This window comes from Aethina tumida, chromosome 1 (assembly GCF_024364675.1).
Source record: "Aethina tumida isolate Nest 87 chromosome 1, icAetTumi1.1, whole genome shotgun sequence".
Classification (NCBI taxonomy): Eukaryota; Metazoa; Arthropoda; class Insecta; order Coleoptera; family Nitidulidae; genus Aethina; species Aethina tumida.
Genome location: NC_065435.1, coordinates 72637782 through 72659944, shown reverse-complemented (window position 1 = coordinate 72659944; position 22163 = coordinate 72637782). Strand labels below are relative to the sequence as shown.

Below are 22163 nucleotides of genomic sequence, written 5' to 3'. Positions count from 1 at the left end.
TATTTGAATAGCCGCCACTGTATGTATTCTAGCTTCATACCACTAAATATTTATTATTATTCCATATTGTCCCTACGGGATTGATATTATAATTCATTATAATATCTGATATTCTACGAATTTAAACAGTTGACGTGGGATTTTCATTGAACCCCTTTTCCTTTAAATGAGATTTGGTGGGATTATGCCGGACCCCTCCCTATCCATTTTGAGCTCACATAATAATTAATGGACGACCCCTTAACCCGTCCGTGTCCAAGGAAATTGGGCAAAACTGTGGTAACATCTGTAGCATGCAACCACCGCTGACCGTAACATACGCAACAGCATCTCCGAGAGGCATCTAAACCGAAAACGGAAAAAAGACGACCGTCCGACCGACGGCAGGATTCCACGCGAGAACGTTGCACCGGGCGCTGTTGCTTGCGTATCTCCCTGCGCGTTCTCGATGTGTGTTGCGTTTGTATGCGAGATCATAAAACGAGTAGTCCCGCGGACGCGAAACATCCATTATCCTTTGTGTGTGACCTTTGCGCGGCGCAGTGGCGTACAACCGATCCGATGAATAATCGATGAGATTCAAATCGGGCGATAATGGCGGAATATAAATCGGGCCATTTATCGGGTTGCGCTGCGGCACTCGTGAATTTTCCATGCGTCATAACTGTCACGAGCCAAACGAGTATCCTCCCTTCCATATTGCACTTTGTTTGTTGGCACGGTCTTTGGATCCAGCTTAATTACTAAACTAGGTAATGTCTGGTGCCCGCACACAAACACACACACACAATTGGCACCATTCCCCCGGATTAGCCACGGTCGAGATGCATCTGTCCACACCATTGTCGGAGTGGATTATCCGCGTCGGCACGCTCAATCACCCGATGGACGGGCGACACGTAATATCGAAATCGAAGCCACAACCGCCTTCGTCATTCGCAAATGGACGTTCGTTAATTGCATTGGAATGGGTCCTTGCGGATGTCCTGGGGTGATATACGGTAGTCTGCATGCAGCAATTGAAAATGGGAATGACCAGTCTATGTCTTTGCTTTTGTTTTAGTGCCAGGGACAGTTAACGAATCTATATCAGGACAAATTTCTAAAGTGTACATTCAAACATAACTATGGCTTTCATTATCTGGCCTCAATATTAGGTTATACCATATGGTGTGGAATACCGAGCGATTACCCCATGATGAAATTACTTGGAACATGTGTTTTCATAATCGCTCGGTATGTTCTCAATCGTGGAACATGTCTTTACACTTAATTTGATTAAATTGAATAAATAAAGGTTAGTCAAGTGACTAAAATAATAATTGGATGAGTTTGAGAGCGACCTCGTAGTTGAATAATGAAGAGCTTTCCTTTAAAATGGCTGTTCCAAATGGATTACTCAAAAGGGATTATTAAAAACGATCTGTTCCGTCACACAAATTATATTTATAAGCATGATTGCAATAACCATTGATCAGACTAATTATAAATCACGATGGACTTAATATATTAAGTCTGGTATCAGCGTGATTAATATCGCTTTGGCAAACAAACTGCAAGTAGTGTTTACGGAGGCAATTACAATAAAATGCTTTATCTGATCTATTTCTACATTGTTATTTTTATAATAAAGACAATTAAACTTTGTTTCGATGTTATCTGCAGAATATATTAAAGTGATTAGACAGTTTACTGAAAACAATGAAGGAAACGTTCTTACATTTGAGTTTATAGATGTCAGAAGTGAGCACTTTCTAACATAAAATAAATAAATATCGTTCGACGTAAACGCAGAAAGCGTCAAGAACAACAAAATGGGGAATAGTGGCAATTAATTAGTAACAAATCTGCATCAGTTAATCCAATATGCGAATTTTAATTTGCACTGACATTGTATTGGTAGCATAACGACCCTGCCAAAAACCAATCTATTGGACCCTTTGTGCGTTATGGATATTAAACGATTATCCAATCCCGTTCCCGAGCAGACGGTACACACAATTCGAGTTCCTCTTTGAGATCATAACGCGCAAAAAGCCACAAATTCATTTGTGCCTTTGAGTGGTACATCAAAGTGGCCTGTCAACCTCGCCTCTAAAAACAATTAAACGCCGAGATTGGCCGCGAGCACCGAACACGTAACCATAAATACGACCGCAGTTGATCATATTTCATTTCGTTTTCCCACACGCCTCACGATTTTTTTTTTCCGTGGCGCTCTCGCAACAGAAGCCGCCGCCAACCGTATCATTACCCGAGATTAACAACGTGTTAATTCCGACGGGCAGAAGTACGCTTCTTCCCGTGTCCGATAATGAGGGCTCTCGAAACCGATTAGCTGCTCTTTGCGGGAACGTCCACCTCTTGAAAGTCCAGCTGATGCGTCTGGTTTTGCAGTAGATCAATTTCGTTTTTATTTTATTATATATATATATATATATATATATATATATATATATATATATATATATATATATATATATTTGTTATTTTTCGCCGGGGTGATCCAGTATGAATATTTATCTGGCTAATTATGGAAATTCGGTCGTGTACGTGAAAAAAACACGGTAAACTTCCAGACAACATAATTAGTCGGGGCGTGTTATTTACCTTTGAATATGTAAGGAGGCAAAAAAAATTGGACGTGCTGCATTATCTGACACGACATTTAACGATAACTCGACAGGAATCCGAAACTATTAATCTTGTCAACTCGACCTCTACATGTAGGGATTACAATTATTTTTTGGGGATTTGTTCTTTAACCGCTGCTTCATGCTTTATGGGCACTTCGTAGTAACCAAAATAGGTTCAATTTGGACGAGACAGATGTGAATGCTGAGTCTGCACACAACAAAGAACCAGTACTTGAGGATCCCTTAGACAGAAAGGACGGGAAATGAACCAATATTGTACAATGTAACAAGTAATTACAGATATCCTGGATGATTAATCAAAAGTGATTATTATGATATTTTCTGGCTGAGAGATGAAAAGTACCAACATGTTGAATTGAATTAAAAGCTTTGATTCGAAACACATCTAAGAAACATTTATTTATAGCAATCGATCGTCTGTTGCATTTCATCGTCTTAATGGAAGAGAAAAGAATCCAATAAATCCGATCATTGTTCCCAGATGAAGCCCATAAAGCGAACATCAATCGCTTATGTAAAACAATTAATGCCGCGGCAAATAATCGGCCTGGCAATGGCGCGACTGACATTTATTTACTGAAACACTGACAATCTATTTATGTGGGTAATTAGATAAATTAATGCGCGCGGGACCGCGTTCATTAAATAGATTAAATTAATTGTAGTGAGAGACTTAATTATGGAAAACGACTCGGAGCCGTCAGATCGTTGTTCGATAGGCGCACACTGGGCCCAAGGCGACACGATATTTCATTGATATAGTTATTATTAATCGATGATTTTCTATTACAAAATGATTCAAGTCAACGTCATCTTTGTATCCAGTTGGTTTTTTGTTAGTCGACAGTAACTGATAGTTTACGATGGTGAAACCGCAATTCATGAATCAGTAATAGTGTCATCCACACCTTCATAATTTCATTGAGTCCCCTACATCGATAGTAACATTTGTAGTGCAATATTTGTCCGACATCTTGATTCTGTTTGCTTACATGTATGTACACACTTTATCTGCATGTATCTCAACAAACATTAATATTAACCATACAAATGTGCACCCATGTTACAATCAACAGACGTGCGCGGGATTAAACCGTACATCAGCGATGCAATATTCACATATCGCTGATAGCCTTTGCACACATAATGGCTGCATATTGTTAGTTAATTATGCAAACAGCCGTTTCGAGTGGATTAGATATATTGTGTGATCTAGTTAAATTAAATTGATGGTGTGTACCTTCTGTCTTTCATCAAATGATATAAATAAATACACGTACATGATATATGTACAAATTGTTTTGTTTGTGATACGAAGTTTTATTAATAGTTGAACCGATAAGGTATCATTCATAAAAGCATCAAACACCGTACAAAATCGACGACCTACCTAATATCAAAACAGAGATAGCGATTGGAAAATTGTGTTGCCGGTCGGCCTTAAATAAATTGGCCCGTCTGTCGTACGACGGCGCATTATTAATATCGTTTAATGCAAATTGGGCGGCGTAAAAAATATCACCCAGATTACCGTCCCATCACGTGCCGATAAATTATGTCTTTGGCGTCGCGCAGCGATCCAAATCCGGAAGCTTATCGGCGACGAGGAAATGCGCACAGGGGAAAATGTAAGCGCTGCTTTTCGTTGCTCCAAATATCCATCTGGAAGGGGGGAGAGAGAACAGAACGAAAATGCTGACGAGAGGGTTTTTATACTTGCTGTTCGGTGTCAATCAATAGGTTTCCATGAGTGGAACGAGTCAATATTTGTTTGAGTTGACGGGAATCTCGACAAACAAATATAGTTATCTGTCAGTGGGGCGACGTTCATAAATTCATTTGCTCTTTCTAGATTTGAATTGTTAACAAAAAAGAAGTATTGTTAGTTAAATTTTTGCCCTTAGAAAACGTAGTTTTCAGTATATATTTATAGAGGGTTATTATTCAAGTTGGTAATTAAAGAAAGACGCATGCAGTACCGAAAGCGAACTGCAGGACTCGAGTATAAGTGTATTTACTGATATTGGTCACTACATACTACACTCTAGTGACTAGAGGGAATGGATGGTGTTAAACTAATTTTGTACCATAAAATTAATGATGGAATCTGTTATATAGAAACTATCATTAGTTGCCAACTATTTGAAATATTTAATAGACTACTAAAATAGAAAACATTTTTAATTACAAATCACTTGGCCGAATTCTGATGTTAATGTAAAAAAAATTGTCGAATTAATTTCGAATCCAATAAGCGTAATAAAGTGTCGTTAGTTCACAATATGAATATAAATAAATTAATTAATATGAAATTAGAAATAAATTTATTTGCAGTTGAACTTTGATAACACGAACCATGATTGGCCACAAAAATATTCGAGTTATCAAGACTATAATTTAAGCTACACTACTTATCAAAAATAACATTTTGAAACCTATAAAATATATAATACATAATACAATCAATATTATTATTATTATGTATTATATTAAATTTTTATTTTAATGCAAGGTCCGTTATTTGTGTTTGACGAATGAATTTTTATTTTCATTTTCAAAAAAAAAACTACGATTAAATCATTTCAGAATAGCTTTGTCAATCAAATCATACATAGGTTTTCTCACACGTAGCCTAGTAGCGAAATATAAGAATTACCATTTAAGACATTTAATTGGAAAAGTCTTAGTAAAATGTACTTCCATTTAGAATTTAAGATGTTGTAATCATGTAAATATCATAAAGTAAATTGTAGAAGTTTCCGGCATTATTCTAATCAATCGATAATTGGTCTTAGCATTGTTGCGGACAGGGAATGCCGTTCGGGCATAAAACAGGTATGATTGGAAAGGCAAAACCTTGAGGCGTTTACCTGAGGCAGGAGAAATTCGACTTATCGAAGGGTGTGCCAAATATTTAGTTCAAGTTATCAAGATATTTGAGTAATCGAGATTCAAGTGATCCAGTAAAAATTGCACATAATTTGCAGTATTTAAATTGATGAACGATATAAATTAAAGTAATCAAAAATATTTTAGACTGTTAATGCTGTAACGACAAAAAAATAACAAAGTTGGCGGTATTCATTCGCTAATAGCAATGTTCGTCGATTTCTATAATTATCAAAAACCAAAGACTCTCGACTACCTACAGATGGCCCAATTAGTCAATAGTTGCCAACTATTCGAGTTATTCAATGTTGTCATCCAATGGGGATTTTATATTGGATAGTTAACATCATATCATAGTTCCTAATATGAATTAAATGAAGTTACGACGTTAATTGGTTCTTATTTAACAAATAAATTTATTAATTTATTCAAATTCTTAAATTTATTAATCGAATCAAATTCATTCGATAGTTCGGTGCACTTATTCAGTAACCATTCGTTAGTCGGCAACATTAGATAGTTCCCATGACTATCAAAAACCCGAAAACGGTTGAGCACCTACGGATGGTGGTTTTACCGAATTACTCAATTATTGTCGACGCGCATTCTTAAACACGGAGCACTTGAACGCATTAAATAAATTGGACGATCGATTCGGGTCCGGGGAGGTCCGCGATTTGTGCGGTCCGTAATTAGGCGGCGGCATCTCCCCCGGGACCGATTGCGATTACGAGAATGCCTCCAACGATACGGATCTTACGCGGCCGATACGTTCGGTCGTCATGTGCCCGTCGATCCCGTTTTCCGGCTAATCAATTAGGCGGGCATCGCGTAATTATGCCGCTCCGAAATCGGATTACTACACACGTTTCGTGGAAATGTTCGCCGGTACGGCTCTGGCGAACCGAACGTACCGGGCGGACGTTTGTTTGTGTGATAGTGGATAATTAACGGGCAATGCGAATTTGTGTGTGTCCGTTTAATTTTTGGCCGTGCCGAAAAGGTCTCACGGACTTTAACTGTGCCATAAATAATCTGTCAGAACATTAATTGTAATTGTGTAACTTGGATGGCGAAGATGCCATTCTCGCATGGGAAAAAACGGCGACGTTATTTCAGCGATATCATTAATTTTCGCCGGGGAATGAATCGTTCAATTAGTCCTCGCAACAAATTGCAGGAATTCACCGAGACGTGTTTATTAAATGTGTGCGTCTTGAGATGGTATTTGATTAATTTATGGCGCTGCAATTATGTAAGTTTATTCAAGTAATGCGTCGGATTAATACATCAATCATAAACACGTTTATGCGTTTCCCAGGATTTACGTATTTTGATTAATAGTTATTAATTGAAATGCAAACGAAGTTTTGGAAGTGGATGAAACGTAATTGAACCATTAAATAATTGGTACATAAAAACTTTAGTGAGTTATTACCGGTTATCAAGAAGTCATTGATTAAGTTGGCAGGAACCGCGACACTTTAACGATTCAATAATAGCGGCAATTAAAGGCATAAATAAAAAAACCGTGCAATTTGCATAAATTGGTTCCAGTAAATCGATAAATTAACTAAAAGCGAGCCACGGCCGCCCACGCGCCCCAATATCAATTAACTCCATAATTTATTCGTTGGCCGTCGGCGCGAATAATTAAAATGCCTCCGGTGTAACTTATTGACGAATGTGGAATGTCGGAGGGAAATAACTGGACGGGAACACGACGAAAAATTGATTGTTCCTTAGTTGTTTTCGAATTCCCGACATTAAATAAACAGTTGTTATTAGTGTTTGCCATTTGAATTTATTTACTGAAAATTTTTATAATAGCTGATGAAGCAGAAAATGTATACTATAAACGGAAATAAACCAACTAGAATGTTTTCAGTGTTACGTAAATTATCTGTCTACCGTTTCATAGTTGCAGACGATCGAATACATTCGAATTCAGTATTGTGTAGCAAATCATGTCTTCTGTGCATCATTAGTAATAGTACAAATTGAGAGATCGCTTCTTCGTTGCTGTCGAATTTCTAACTTTGAATAAAAAGCTTAAATACAAAGTATTTTGATCAAAGGCTCCATATGGGGAATCTACCAACCAGCTTATATTCAATGTTATGTAATTTATCTGGTGACAAATCATGTCTTCTGTGTTGTATCATTAATAATACAAATTCCGTGATTGTGAACGAATTTCTGATCTTAACCAGCGTAATTTGTGTTTATTTTTTGAATTTATTTTATTTGTATTTGTAGATTTTGATAATAGGTTCCTTGTAATTTCTTAAATATAAATCTTAAATAAACAGTTGTAATTAATATTCTCTTCTGACCTCATTATTAATAATACCAATATGGAGATTTTATTTTCATTTTGAATTACTAGTACAGAAAGGCAAAACAGAAGTTTTGTACGGCAACAATAAAAAATAAACCAAGTAAACTATTCCCAGTATTATGTAATTTATCTGTGTACTGTTTCACAGTTGTAGGGGATTGAGTACATTCGTATTTAGTATCGAGTGACAAATCGTATCTTCTGTGTTTTTTATTAATAATACAAATTCGGTATGCAGATTATTTCTGCATGGTTTTGGAATTTCTGACCTTAAATGGACAGTTGTAACTAGTGTTTGTTTTTTGAATTTTGTTACTTGCCTTTAAAGATTTTGATGATTGGCCCCAGGTTATTATTTGCGTTTTCAATTGCGGGTACAGAAATGCAAAGCAGAAAGTTTGTACTGCAACAGTAAGAAACAAACCAACTAAGCAAGCTATTCCCGGTATTATGTAAATTATCTGTGTACTGTTTCACAGTTGTAGGGGATCGAGTACATTCGTATTTAGTATCGAGTGGCAAATCATGTCTTCTGTGCAGCATCAGTAATAGTACAAATTCAGAGATAATCCTGCCAATTATGCTAAATCCTCATTTATGAACTGCCGCTCGTCTCGTATCGATCTGTAATTTAGCGCTCGCAAACCGTGACCTATAACAACACGACGGCAACAGATACATAAATCTGATTGTGTGTCGTTAATCTTCCCGGTTAAAAGAGCAAGTCACTCGACATAATTACCATTTCGTTGGCTGCATATTTGTTGATTATCTAATTTCCATAAACAAGTGCGGTTAATACACTCTTTATCGACTTCTCATTTTTCATTTTGTGCTATGCCAAAATAATTAACATTTATAATAAATTTTGTGTATTGTGTACAAATGTTTCGGTCGCTTATTTATGCATCGATTTATCACCGAATAAAAATGTTGCGCAGGCAAATACATGTTTTTATACGGTTGAAATGTAATAGAGGGATACGGAGGCATTTTTACAGGTTTAGGTTATATTTATGTATATGTACACGTTTTGTATTCAACGTGCACAGGTAGTCTCGGGTTATTTTATGTAAATAATATGGTAATCTGTTGGTTGTGTGACGAAACAACTTGGAAAATAACGTGTAAATTATGTTGGCAAGCTTGCTGCAGAGGAAAGTGTACATTTCATTTTTGTGTACGCCGTTCGTTTTTAACAACAGCTTGCTTTTAACGGCCACAAAATTAATAATACTTATTAGGTTTTAATGTGGTGAACGACGATTACTAAAATTAACGTTTTAGTGGCATTTCGCGACTGTTTTTAACTGCCTTACATAACGAAATCAGCAAACAACGCACGTTCATGGAATACCTGTTGAAACACCCGGTTTTGTTAATTTCATAACCGTACCATTAGTATAGTTTACAAAAGTTGCGAATAGGACAAGGATACGCCCACCATTAGATGCGTAGTGCACGTTGCGCAGACACATCATTCCGCATTATTCGGTTGAACGACCCGTTCCGATCTTGGACACGGAGACACACACATCGAATGGACACCCACGGAAGAGCGCGGAACCCATTTTCGAGTCGGAAGCGATTGCGAAAAAAATCGAGACCAACGCCGACGTTCGTTGTGTGTCTGTGTGTGTGTGTGTGTGCGAGACGTCGTGTGTTGGCATTCCTGCCAATCGGAGAATTGTCTCTAATTGCCGCTAATGAATCCGCCCGGGAGTCATTTTAATTATTGGATTCCGCGAGTCGGTATTGCGCTCGCAGAAACGTCTCCGGCTCTGTTTGCATGGTTGTAATAGTTGAGCGTTTCCCTGCAAGCTGACGCGAGAAATTTGTGCTATTCCAGTGGTTTATGTACTGTTTAATTAATTACATGATTATTTGAGTGTTTATACGATTAGGTAATCGTTCTTGGAAACAGATTTAATGCACAAGTTGCTGTTTGTGTGTTTGTTCAATGTCTCAAACGGTACATACTACTCTGATAAATTGCTCCTCTATGTAGGTGTAGAATTTATATGATTAACAAATATAGGATTTATTTGATAAATAGATTAGGAATATTATCTTCTATTTACATTTACATGAAACACATTTAAAAATAATTTTCGTAATTCTAACTTTCCTCACAACAAAAAGCTGAATTAGATGCAGATACGTCAATTTTATCAATACTAATAATATACATTATATAGTATTTTATTTGGGAAAGTCCATAATAAAGTGTAGAAAAGAGAATATATCTTAACAGCTTCCGCTTACAACGTTTTGATAAAGCCACGCCTCAATTCCCCTTCAATTAAACCAAAAGTTACGTCTTGTCGACTCGGCAATAGACAACTCGGTTTGGATGGCAAGATTGCGAAAAAAAAAAATAGAAGACATCCTACCTGGTTCACTTATAACTAGATACCTTGTCCATTTTGCATCCAGACTCGACAATAGACAATTCCGTTTGGAATAGCAAGATGGTTAATAAGACGAAAGGAGGATATTCACCCTCCTATCTTACCTATTTCCACTAATAAATAATTAATACTTCCCTAATTAAACTAAGACTATTAGTGAGTATAAGTGAATATACGTAGCTGAACTGATTTCGAGTGGTAAAATCGGTAGTAAAATGAACAAAGGGAAGATACTATGTCCTACTTGCTTCCACAAATTTTGATAAAACAACGCCTCTAATACTCCTCCAATTAGACTAATTGTAAGACTTAGGTTGTGTATGAGTAAAGCAGAGATTTCGTATCACCACTTTGTTGATTTTATTGCCGAACTTGCCATCCGAAGTTGACTCGACTACATGATCAAATTCCCTTTTATCAGTAATGAAAGGTTTTTATTTGCTTTAGCTCTCTAATGGATGATTTGATTTCGTGTATAACCAGATTCAGCATTAGCAACATTATATTTTAATAAGCGAATTTTCGAATAACCAGTGCTATTTACTCGTTTGTTCATATACAACTAATTAGGCATATGTGCGCTGTTGTTGTTCGATTTGTCGTCCGCCGCATCCAAATTGAATGTACTGAGGCGGAACCCAATTAATTCGTTTTGCAGCTTTCAACCGCATCATCGTTTTTATTTTTCCATTTTGACGAACTCTCCAATATCCGTCGGACTAATTATTCATGCGGTTGTAAACGACAACCGTTGTTTTCCAGGCAGGTTGCGTAATAAAAAAACTGTCGACATCACATCATACGGCTCACAAGAATCGAATCATCCGCCTGTCAAAAGGAATACAATGGTCGCACACGCCGCATCCCTGGTTAGGGTGCGGTCTTAACCCTTTGACATGATATTGCGAAGTAAGCCGGTCCCTGGTGAGGCGACGATTCTCCATCCAGATGACAGAGGAGCGGTCTAGTTTGGATGTGGGTCATTGATACGAACACGAGGGGATGCTGGCCGCTGTCAAAAGGCGGCCATTTATCGTGATACACGCGGCCGGTGAATGGATTTCGAAGCGGTCTCGCGTCACGTTCTCCACCCGATTGTCGAGAATGGAGCACGATGACATTTAAATGAACGGCTCCATTCATCCACACGGGGGGGTTTACGGACCGTCGGCCGGAACGCTTGCTCGTTTATGGAGCGAATTCGGATACAAAGGTTTGAGTAATTGTGTTTCTTGGAAGTCCATTTCCAAGTTGCGTGCCGTACAACTTCCAAGTTATCTAGAGATTAGCATTCCGTGTCGGGGAGTTAATAGCGGTTTGATATTGTCATGAGTGTTGTTCAGATTTGTTCGTGCTGGAGACAAATGGTTAGTTTCTGGAGTTTGTTGAAAATAATGGATGGAGTGAACTTTCCTAGATCAAATGAACTGTTTGAAAAATTGTTTTGTTCTAAATAATCCTTATCCGTCCGTTTTGAAGATAATTTTTCTTTAATCGTGTTATTTTCTTTCTGTAATTAACTATTCTTTCTGACTTTAATCAAATAAAATCTTTGCTACTCTTATTAAAACTTAAAAAATTAATGGAGGAAATGAATTATTTAAATGACATGAACTGTTTGGAAAACTGTTTCATTCTTATCTTTGTTCTCCTATATATATTTTTTAAGATGAAACAAACATCTTCTAATTGTAATTTTTCTTAATCGTGTTACTTTCTTTCATAAATGAACTTCTGTTCTTGCATTGAGTCAAATAAGCTCTATTTCTTACTACTCTTATCTAGTATCTATCTATACTCTAACTAGTAAAACGATTCCTTATCTGTGAGTTATCAACGGTTTGTTAATGTCATGAGTTTTGATACGATTTGTTCCTGCTGATGACAAATGGTTAATTTCTGCATTGTGTTGAAAATAATTGGTTAAGTGAACTTTTGAAGTACTGTTTTCCAGTATAATTTTTTCAATTTATTATAGTAATTGTCTTTGTGCAAAGAATTATTCTTATTGTATTCAATCAAATAAATTTTTTCTTTTTATATTACAATCTGGAGATTGTTATACCGCATATGTATGAGTTATAAACGGTCTTGTTTAGATTTGTTCCTGGTGGTGACAAATATAATAGTTAGTAGTTTCTGGAGTTTGTTGAATGGATAAACTTTCCTAATGAACTGTTTGGGAACTGTTTTATTCTAAATAATCCTTGTAATCCTATCAGTTGTTACAAGTTAATTCTTCCAAAGTCTTCTAATTGTAATTTTTCTTAATCGTATTATTTTCTTTCTTTAATGAACTCTTCCTACCGCCTTCAATCATATTAAATCGTTGTTTTTTAGTTACTCTTATTAAAAGTTGAATCAATTAGCTCAATTTACTTCAATATTCTGTAACGTTTCCATCATTACAAAGTTTAATTTGTAACTATACAACTTGAATGCGGACAAAATGATTAATCTACGAGGTTTAATACAGTCTTATTTCATATAGATCTATTATATGGCATCCCATTAAATCGTAAATGTTAATTAGGTACAAGCTAAGATAATAAATAATTAGTTAATAAATAAAAGTATTGAAGGTAAATACTACGTGATTAAATGCCCATGCTAGAGCGGAATGGATGTCAAAACAAGTTATTAAATTAATTGTAATTAATAAAATGTAATATATAAAATGGTTTAGGAAAAAAAAAAATACGAATGCGTCAATAATTAATAAACCAGTAGGAAATGCAAATGTGAATTTTCCCATCCTGCTAACTGGATAAATATTCATGCATAGAAATTTACTGCCGCATACTCTCCAGTTAATTGGTGACCCATAATTATAATTGAATATTTCATGTCGGTTAATTATTAATAAAAACTATCTATAACGATACTGATCTGACGTAAATTAATTGCATATAATTTACATAAGTTATTTGATTTCTGGATTTACTGGATAATTATTAATGGTGAAGGTGAATCTTTTAAATATTAAAAATTTGACGTTTAATACATAATCAGAAATGAGGCAATACGTATTTTATCAGTGTCTACGTAATTATCTCCTTGTATCTAGTGAAAGTAAATTGATGATTAATAATTGTAATCATCATCAATCATAAGTTTACCCGCACTATTAGCATGATTGCATACAATTATTGTGTTTATGTAGGTAATTAAATGGCTGATTGTTGGTATCGGCCGAGTGATGAAAATATTATTCAGTTAATTGAACAATTTGTTCCACCTCGCAACTGTATCGCACACATGAGTTATTTCATATTATTAACTAATGAATATTATCGATTTCTGTTTGTACTCGGTATTTGGTGTGTGTAAGTGAATCACGTCCACACAAAACGGATCCATAATCCGTTTCTGGTGTCAATCGTTCGTGCAGAAGCATCAGCAGTACCAATTGGTACGGACCGCCGAGGCGAATGTCGAGGTTCCACAATTGAAAATTGGAAGACGTCATTGTCCTGTCCCGTTCGCGGTCGGTCCTCGGGAACCCAACAGTGCAGACCACCGGCCCAGTCAGCTGTGATCGGCGGGTTCAGCGGCCTCTCCGGGTGCGCTCTCTCTCAACGCGGAGCCAGCACACTCACTCGGTGTGTAGACCCCCAAGGTCACCTACGAGAACCTCTCCGCCGCTCGCCTCGGAATCCAGGACCTGACCTTAGACGGGTGCATTAGCTCTGTCTTCCGTCGCTCGCAGCTCGGGCTTCGGCCGCAGCGAAACCGTGCGGAATAACTTCCTAATAAAACGTTGGGCGTCCCCGTTTCAATGACCCCGTGATACGGGAACGAAGGGACGAAAAATCGATGCCGGGCGAGCAAAAAGCCCCCCCCCCCCCATCCATTAAGCATTCCATAAATATTAACGTCCTTATTAAGGCGGAATAAGTCCCATAATCTGGGCTCGTCATCAAATATTTGATAGACACTGGCGGTTCATTGGATCCCCCCAAGGAGGGCGCCTTCATCCCTTGTTAGGGGACCGACGGGTTCGAGATCTCTCTTACACATGTTCTACGAGGGTTGCCCATTAATTGTCTTGGCCTTTTATTAATTGCAAGAAGTCTCTGCTGTGTTTCTATTTAATGATATTAGTCTTGAATAAACTGGCGTATTATACTTTCATAATCTTTTCCACATGTTTATTGCCAGGGTTGTTTCTGACGTTTATTAATTTCAATCGAGTTGTTGCATTTTAATTTTCAAGTGCTATCAATATTATAATTAAATTTTGTGTTTATATTTATGGTTCAATTCGCGTTTATCTTTTGAATTATTTAGTTGATAATGCACACGACGATTTTTGTCAAATATGAATAATATTATAATTAATTAAACTGGAAAATTTGTAATTAAAATTCATTATTATCGTGTCAAATATCTGTTTATTAAATATGTACGTTTGGTAAAATTAATTAGCATATTATTAAATAAATACACTTCAATAAATATGTGTACAAATTTAATCTATATTAATTATTAAATTAGTATTGAATCTATGAAGCGTTTCAAATCGGACTATTTAAATCTTTTTCTACCAAATGTTTTCTCGTTCATAAAATATTAGTTTTTTCCATTAAACTTGTAATATTCTTTTGTTTATTTATATGATTGTCCCCTTATATTTATTTATACATTTTTAACGAATATGCTGTATTTGTTATTAAATTTATTTGTTTTATGTTTTATTTATTTTATTATATTTAATATTAATTGCCGCCAAAATTCGATTACTCGAATGTCTTGATGACTAACTAACTTGAACTAAATATTTGTCACAACCTTCGATAAGTCGAATTTCTCTTGCCTCGGGTAAACTCCTCGAGGTTTTCCCTTTTCGATGATACCTGTCCTGTGCCCGAACAGTATTCCCTGTCGACAACAATTCTAAGACCAATTATCGATTGATTAGAATAATGCTGGAAACTCCTATGGTGTTTACATGATTATAACATCTTAAATTCTAAATAAAAGTACATTTTACTAAGGGCTTTTCCAATTAAATATCTTCAAGACGACCGTTATAATGGTAATGCTTATATCTCTTAAATTCTTTCTTCAATACCTGACTTTTTTGCATTAAAATAAAAACTTTACATAATATAATGCATAATAATAATAATATTGTTTGTACTATGTATTAATTTTTATAGATTTCAAAATGCTATTTTTGATAAGTAGTGTACTTTAGCAGTATCTTTTGTAATATATAGCTTAAATCATACTTGCCTAAATAAATACAGGTTTATAACTTTCCATGTATGTATTTAATTTAATAACTCGAAGTTTTGAAACTCGAAATTCGACTGTACTTAATTTAGTCTTCTTCAAAGTACCTTTTTTAGAGGAATTTTAATGAATCATGACTCAATTATTATTACTAAAATAAATTAAAACTGTCCGATTTGATGTGGAATGTCTCGTATGAATGTGAAACTAAATTCTGAAATAGATAAATATCACATTCCCCCCAGTAAAATTTTTTCGTAGAGGTCACTTTATTCAAACAAATTTCGTGGATAGAGTCAATAACGATCGGTCTTATTTACATTGACTACTTAATACTTTACCCCCTTATTTGAGAAAAGGGCGGCGCGTTGCCGCCGATCGATGTGAGACATGCATTAGAGTGTATTTTTACGTACTTGAATTTTTATGGGGTCGGCCTATCGTAAAAAGGACCTCGGGAGCGTGTTCACGCACACGAAAGTTCTGATTCAATTACCTCCTTAGGAGGGTTTTTGAGTTCGGTTTTTCTACTATGTCGTTGCACGGCGCAACAACCTTTTTAATGTCTCTTTTATGTCGGAACGCTTTTGTTGTCCCCGTGTTTTATTGTCGGCCGTTTGGAAAATTGTCGAAGGGTCCTCGAGACGCGAAATTTATGTGCGAACAAACGGCGGACGCAAAGATCGGTCGCGCCGCCCCTGCCGAACCAGATTTCCATAAAAATGGAAAATTGGGAATGTTTAAATAAATATTTATGTCCCCGGCCGATTCGAAAAGGCATCCATCCATTATTCAATCCCAACATTTTTTTATCGAGTTTACAAACCGACATGTCTATAAAATCGCTTTACACACGTTTAATTATGCCGTCCGACTCGGAATCGCTTCGATAAATCTTGAACGTATCCGATCTCACGGTTGCGGATAACGGAAACTCCGGCACAGAACAGAAATAATAAAAACGCAAAGGCCGTCCGACCATGCTCCGACCCATCGAATCGTAATTGAAAGTGTTTTACAACGGGCTTTGTGCCGCAAACAAAACGCCTAATCTGTTTCGATTTACGTCGCCGTGAGAGGAGGGTTAGTTCCTCCGACTACCTGTTCTTCGGGTTCGAGTGCCCTGCCTGTCAATTAAACGGACTCCCTCGTTCCGTGTTTGGCGAAGGTCGCTGTCAAAATGTTTGTTGGCCTGTTTCGGGTCGATTGTGATTTTTGATTTTTGGGAGACGCGACGGAATGCCGCACCGGATCGCATAATTGCTGTGTGTTTAGGGTGATTGATGGGACCGTGCCACTGTTTATATTTACGGTCGACACGGATCAATTAAAGTACCCGACGTTTACCCGTTTCCGGTATTAGCGCGTAAATTTCTTCCGGCAACAATGGATTAGCGTCACTGCCGTCCCAATTTGGCATGTGTAATCTTAATAAATCTATAATGGGAGTAAATAAAGATTATTTGCTTCGTTGATCCTCGAAATCCCTGCCAATTTAGATCCGACAATAAGATTGTTTGATGTAAATGGCTCCACTAACATGTCATTATATGCTAATTTAATTAATATTTAAATGTGAAATCCACACAAATTTGTAATTGTAATTAGCGTGCTTTAAATAGATCTGTATAAACCTGTTTGCCAACAATGAACTTACAAGTATACGTAATTGAATTGTTTATTTATTGTTACAGCTGGTCCTGAAAATCTCGACGAAGGAAAACATCAAGCGTTTGACCGAAATCGAAAGGCCGAAACTCGAACCGAAGGCACACATTACACACCATATTACCGTACACAACAATCATGTAAGTAGAATTTTTTTTGTATTGGAATGTAATACGTGATGTCTACTTTCACTTTGTCCCAATAAGAAGTTTCGTTGCAAAACCAGATATGTAAAATATTTGCAGTTAGTTCACAACTAATTCTTGTATCACAATTAATCCAATTGCACTTACCTATTTTAAAATGATTGTCAATAGAGTAAAATAGAGTCTGCCGCAATTTATTAGCAATTAATTATTATAAATAAAATTTACAAATACACAAAATTAACAATATTACAATTTAATTCTAATTCCATTTATGCAATGTCTTTAATTCTACTATACATTTAGTTGAACTTCGATAACATGAATGAAATTGGTTGGTAATAACGTCAAGAGAGTATTACGTGTAATTTTAACTTGATAGCTCTTCTGTAAGTCCAATTTTGGAGGGATTCTCTTATTCTGTTCGCCGGATTTTGATAGTCATAATATAGAATAGCAAATATTCTTTTCAAATAACTTTGAAAAAATTTTGAAAGACAGTAAAAAATTAAAATTAAAAAATGTGTGTTATAGTACAGTTTATGTAAAAAAGTGTAAAATATAGAAGATAGGTTAAAGAAGGATATAGAATTAAATTTTTTTATTGTTACCACCAATTTATATTTTAAGATATACGGTAACAAGAATATAATAAAAATATAAAAAATGTTTTTAAATTTTAATTAATAATCAAAAGTCTTTATGCCCCTTTGTTCAGCAAAATAGAAAAAGTAAAAATAATTTTTCTTTCTTGAGTAGTGCTAAACTAATATTAATTATCCTATTCGATTAGTAATTCTTAAGTAGAGTTAATAGGTAGGGTAGTTTTTTGATAACTTGAAATCGGACATTTTTCCTGACAAGTCATGATTCGAGTTATCGAAGTTTTACTGTAATTGAAGTTACAAGTATGCAACATTTTGCTAGACGTAAATGTTTTGCTAACTTTCGGGCTCAGAAGGATAATAGAATTGTTAATAAAAGAATAAAAACACATCTTTAGCATGTCGACGGAAAATAAACCGAAATGAAATGAGATTAAATGGCTTTACAACTTTACTGCCAATTAAAGTCCGTTGCCGTTTTAATATGTACAATAATTTATTCTGGGCAACAACGAAACGCCAAGGGGGAGACGCCAGTTCGATACCATTCTTGGCAATTTTCCAATGATGAGGAATAATATAACGATCCATTAAAGAGCAGCGCATATAATTTTTAAGAGGTTGAAAACTGTTCTTTCAAAATTATTTATTTGCAACGGAAACACGTAATAAATTATGGACTGTTAATAAGTTAGAAATTGTTCGTTCATACAAAATTCAATGGCAAATAAATAAATAACACAAAAGTATAAGTAAGTAAGTAAGTAATTCAAGAAAATTGTTGCTATTTTATATAAAGTTTTCTAATTGAAAATTACTGTAATAAATGAGCAAAATTGGTATTTTTGTGCAACAATCTTCCAGAACGGTGATGAAACGTTTTAAGAACCTTTCAATTAAATCTGTTACAATTTTGTGCCGTAATAGCCCAATAAAACAACGTAATAATTTGATTTAAAAACTTTAAACTAATAACTGTTATTGAAAGCCAAACAGTGAAAGTTAAATATTACTTTCCAATAATTGTCGAAGTCCGCCTCATATTTTTTCCGCTAAATTTAATTAATATTTACAAGCAAAGTTAGACGTTCCGATTTTAATGGTTTCGGGCGAACGACGGCCGAAAATGAAACTTTTCATTAGCTTGTCACCTCAACCATTCGCCGGGTTTAATCAATCTTCACCACCCCAAAAACAAAGGGAAGGTTAATCCAACAAAACTCCGGTTTCACGTGTTGTGCCTCCTCCGAGCCGCTGATAAATTAATACCCTACACAAAGTATTTTCTCCCACGCGTAAAATGCAAACATCAACAGCCTCATTATCCAATAAATGCGGGCGGGTACGTTTTTCCGTCCGCAGATGTCGCGGCGCCTTAAAACTGCCGCCCGGGTGATTTTCTACCTTCGCGTCGGGCCTCGTTTATTTCGTTGTCGCTTTATTTCACGGGGCGCTGAATTCGCCATTAAATTACAGTTATCGGATCGGATATTCAGGACACCGCGAACATCGTTATTTTAGGGGGGAGGCGAAAAGAAATTCGATATCGATTAATACATGTGGTGGAAATTTTATATTTACATAATGGTATTCATACATATGAATGCAATTGAAATCTGAAATCGGTGTGTGGAAAGAGGGTCCCAGTTCAGTAAATATCGGATATTTATAGCATATATCGGAAACGTTGATATACAGGACGGTTTTTTTTTTAACCTGAAACCTGAAACATTCAAACTATTTCTCTCGAGTAATTGCCAAACAAAAACTTTAAATATACGGATTTTTATTGAAATTATTTTGATTCATGTCTTGTTTTTTGTTCGAATACGACGGTCTAATACTTTCCAAAGGCGCACAATAGAATTTAAATCGGAGGACTGAGGCAGCCATTCATGCACAATTAAGTTTTACATTATAAATTACCCTTTAATAATTTTAGACGTGTGTTTGGTGTCGTTGTCTTGTTGAAATATCCAACAAAGTGGCATCTTCCTCAGCAAACGATCCATATCAAGGGTCCAGCTTTGGATCAAGAAAAGCATTTCCAAACCACAATGCAATGACAGCACAGAGTTACATTTTTCCTGAGTCCTTGATAAAAAGGATTTTGCAAATGCCAGACGATTTCTCACTGTTCTGCTACTAACATCTAGATTAAATTGTGTCGAAATTTCCTTCGTGATTTGTCTTGATGTTTTGCAAGGATCTTTGAGGGAGACCCTTTTTATAATTTGTCTATCTTGGGAGTAGTTTTTCTTGGACGTCCTGGCTTGCGTCGATTTTGAACACCGTCTTGAGTACGGAATTTGCATGGAATCTTCTCAGCACCCTGAGTAATATTTAATGTCACATTTCGTTCGGCCTCTTTCACAAAGTTCAACTACCCTTTTCCTAAATTGAAGTGAAAGGTAAATATGTAAATAATTTAAGTACGACTGACCGCAAATAAAATAATATTACATACTTATAAGAAGAATCTCAAGGGATAAAAATTCAATTTTTAAAAATATTCCATACTTTATTCTACCACAGAAAATATGACTTTATATATATATATATATATATATATATATATATATATACATTATATTATATTACATGATACACTGTTATATCTTCGAACACTGGATTCAGTACAAGAAATTTTTATAATAAAATATAAATAGAAAAAGGTCTGAAGATCATTTAAGAAAGAAACAAAGAACTCATTTAAACGGGTCGATTCAATATTTTTAGAAGAAGCCATTTGTATAATGTATTCGCCTGTAGTATTTAGACTCTTAATCTTTTGATCATTCGCAATTTTTACTAGAATAAAAAGAATCTGAATAATTGAATTTTTGAATACTTTTTGGCTTCTTTATAGCACTAAAATTTATTGAAATGTAACCAAAACATCCGTCGGTGTAGAGAAAATTGGATTTAGACCCTTCTTCCAGTCAGTGGTTCAATTAAGAAACTTACATAGTTTCAAAGGTGCACTTGTACTGCACATGGGCAAAGAATTTAACCAGACAACATGTAACCCGAAGACCGTATCCTATCCGTTTCGGAATGTCAGTTGGGCCCCGTGGACCTTCACTTACCCCTTAATTGCAGGTGTTAATTATTGAGAAGTATTACGGTACATGGACGGGACCACCCAGACGTGCCCGTAAACGGGGCCCGGCCTTCGGCATTTTCATGCCATTTCGTTTCCCTCTCCGGGAAGCCGGTAACGCGAGACGATTATGTCGGATGATTGGATCGCAGTATTCCGCTAACTGGTTTTAATAATGCGATTTGTACGGATAAGTTATTACATTAGGAGATTGACAGCTCAACCCTATTATGGTTTAATGGCAGAAACGTCGACAACATAGATGCCATCGATGCTGAATCGATGCGGTGCCAATAATACGTCTGAATTTATACAACCCAGAATACACTTGGCACAACGTCGAACGTATGGCCGAGAATTCGGCGGGGGTTCATTGAATCCCGACGACGGAACCGGGGGGACCGCCGCACGCCCCATTATATTATACAAATGTCTCCGCCACTCGTAAACATGGCACACGGTCCTTTGCTCTTCTCTCTCGTCTCGCATTCCGCCACGAACCCATTCAACAATTCCGATCGGTGCGCGCGGGCCGTTGGACCGCGGCCAAAATTGTTTTTCGGCGAACGTATGCAAAATTGACTTAGGTTGCGGCCCTATTTGTCTCCCGCCGTCGCACGTAAACATCCGGGGCCGCCGTTGATTGTGGAATCGATCGCGGATCGTTCGTCGCATTGGTAATTTGCTGCAGTTCGGATTTTGGGGCTTAAACCACCATTAGTTCGATAGTTTTCATAACACCACCGTTTACTCGCGTTGTATCTGGCGGATACGTTCAACAAATATTTTAGTTATTGCTTATACTAATTGTATATTTTAATATAAAAACATTAGTAAAAAGAATTACTCATATATATTCCGAGCTTCTGTAAGTCGAATTTTGATAACACGGATGAAATTGGATGGCAATATCGACAAGAGAGAGAATTACGAGTAATTTTTATCTTTTGATGCTTAGTTTATATATAGACTTCTGTTCAACAAAATTGAAGTAATATATATTTCCTATTTCTTTCAATATTTAAGGTATCACCACCTCAGCATATTTTTTTCAGAATCATTTTTATTAATAATATTTTTTTCTACATCTATTCGATTAAATATA

At 36.0% G+C, this 22163-nt stretch overlaps 1 protein-coding gene across 5 annotated transcripts in view; it reads left to right on the top strand.

The window, feature by feature from the left end:
* LOC109609295 (fibrosin-1-like protein) overlaps positions 1 to 22163 on the top strand; it is a 137761-nt gene that overhangs the window by 17677 nt on the left and 97921 nt on the right. For all 5 annotated transcript variants that reach the window (XM_020025937.2, XM_049962284.1, XM_020025939.2 and 2 more), the window contains exon 2: positions 17231 to 17344. In XM_020025937.2, coding sequence (XP_019881496.2) covers positions 17231 to 17344 — 114 coding nt within the window. The remainder of the gene's footprint in view (positions 1 to 17230; positions 17345 to 22163) is intronic.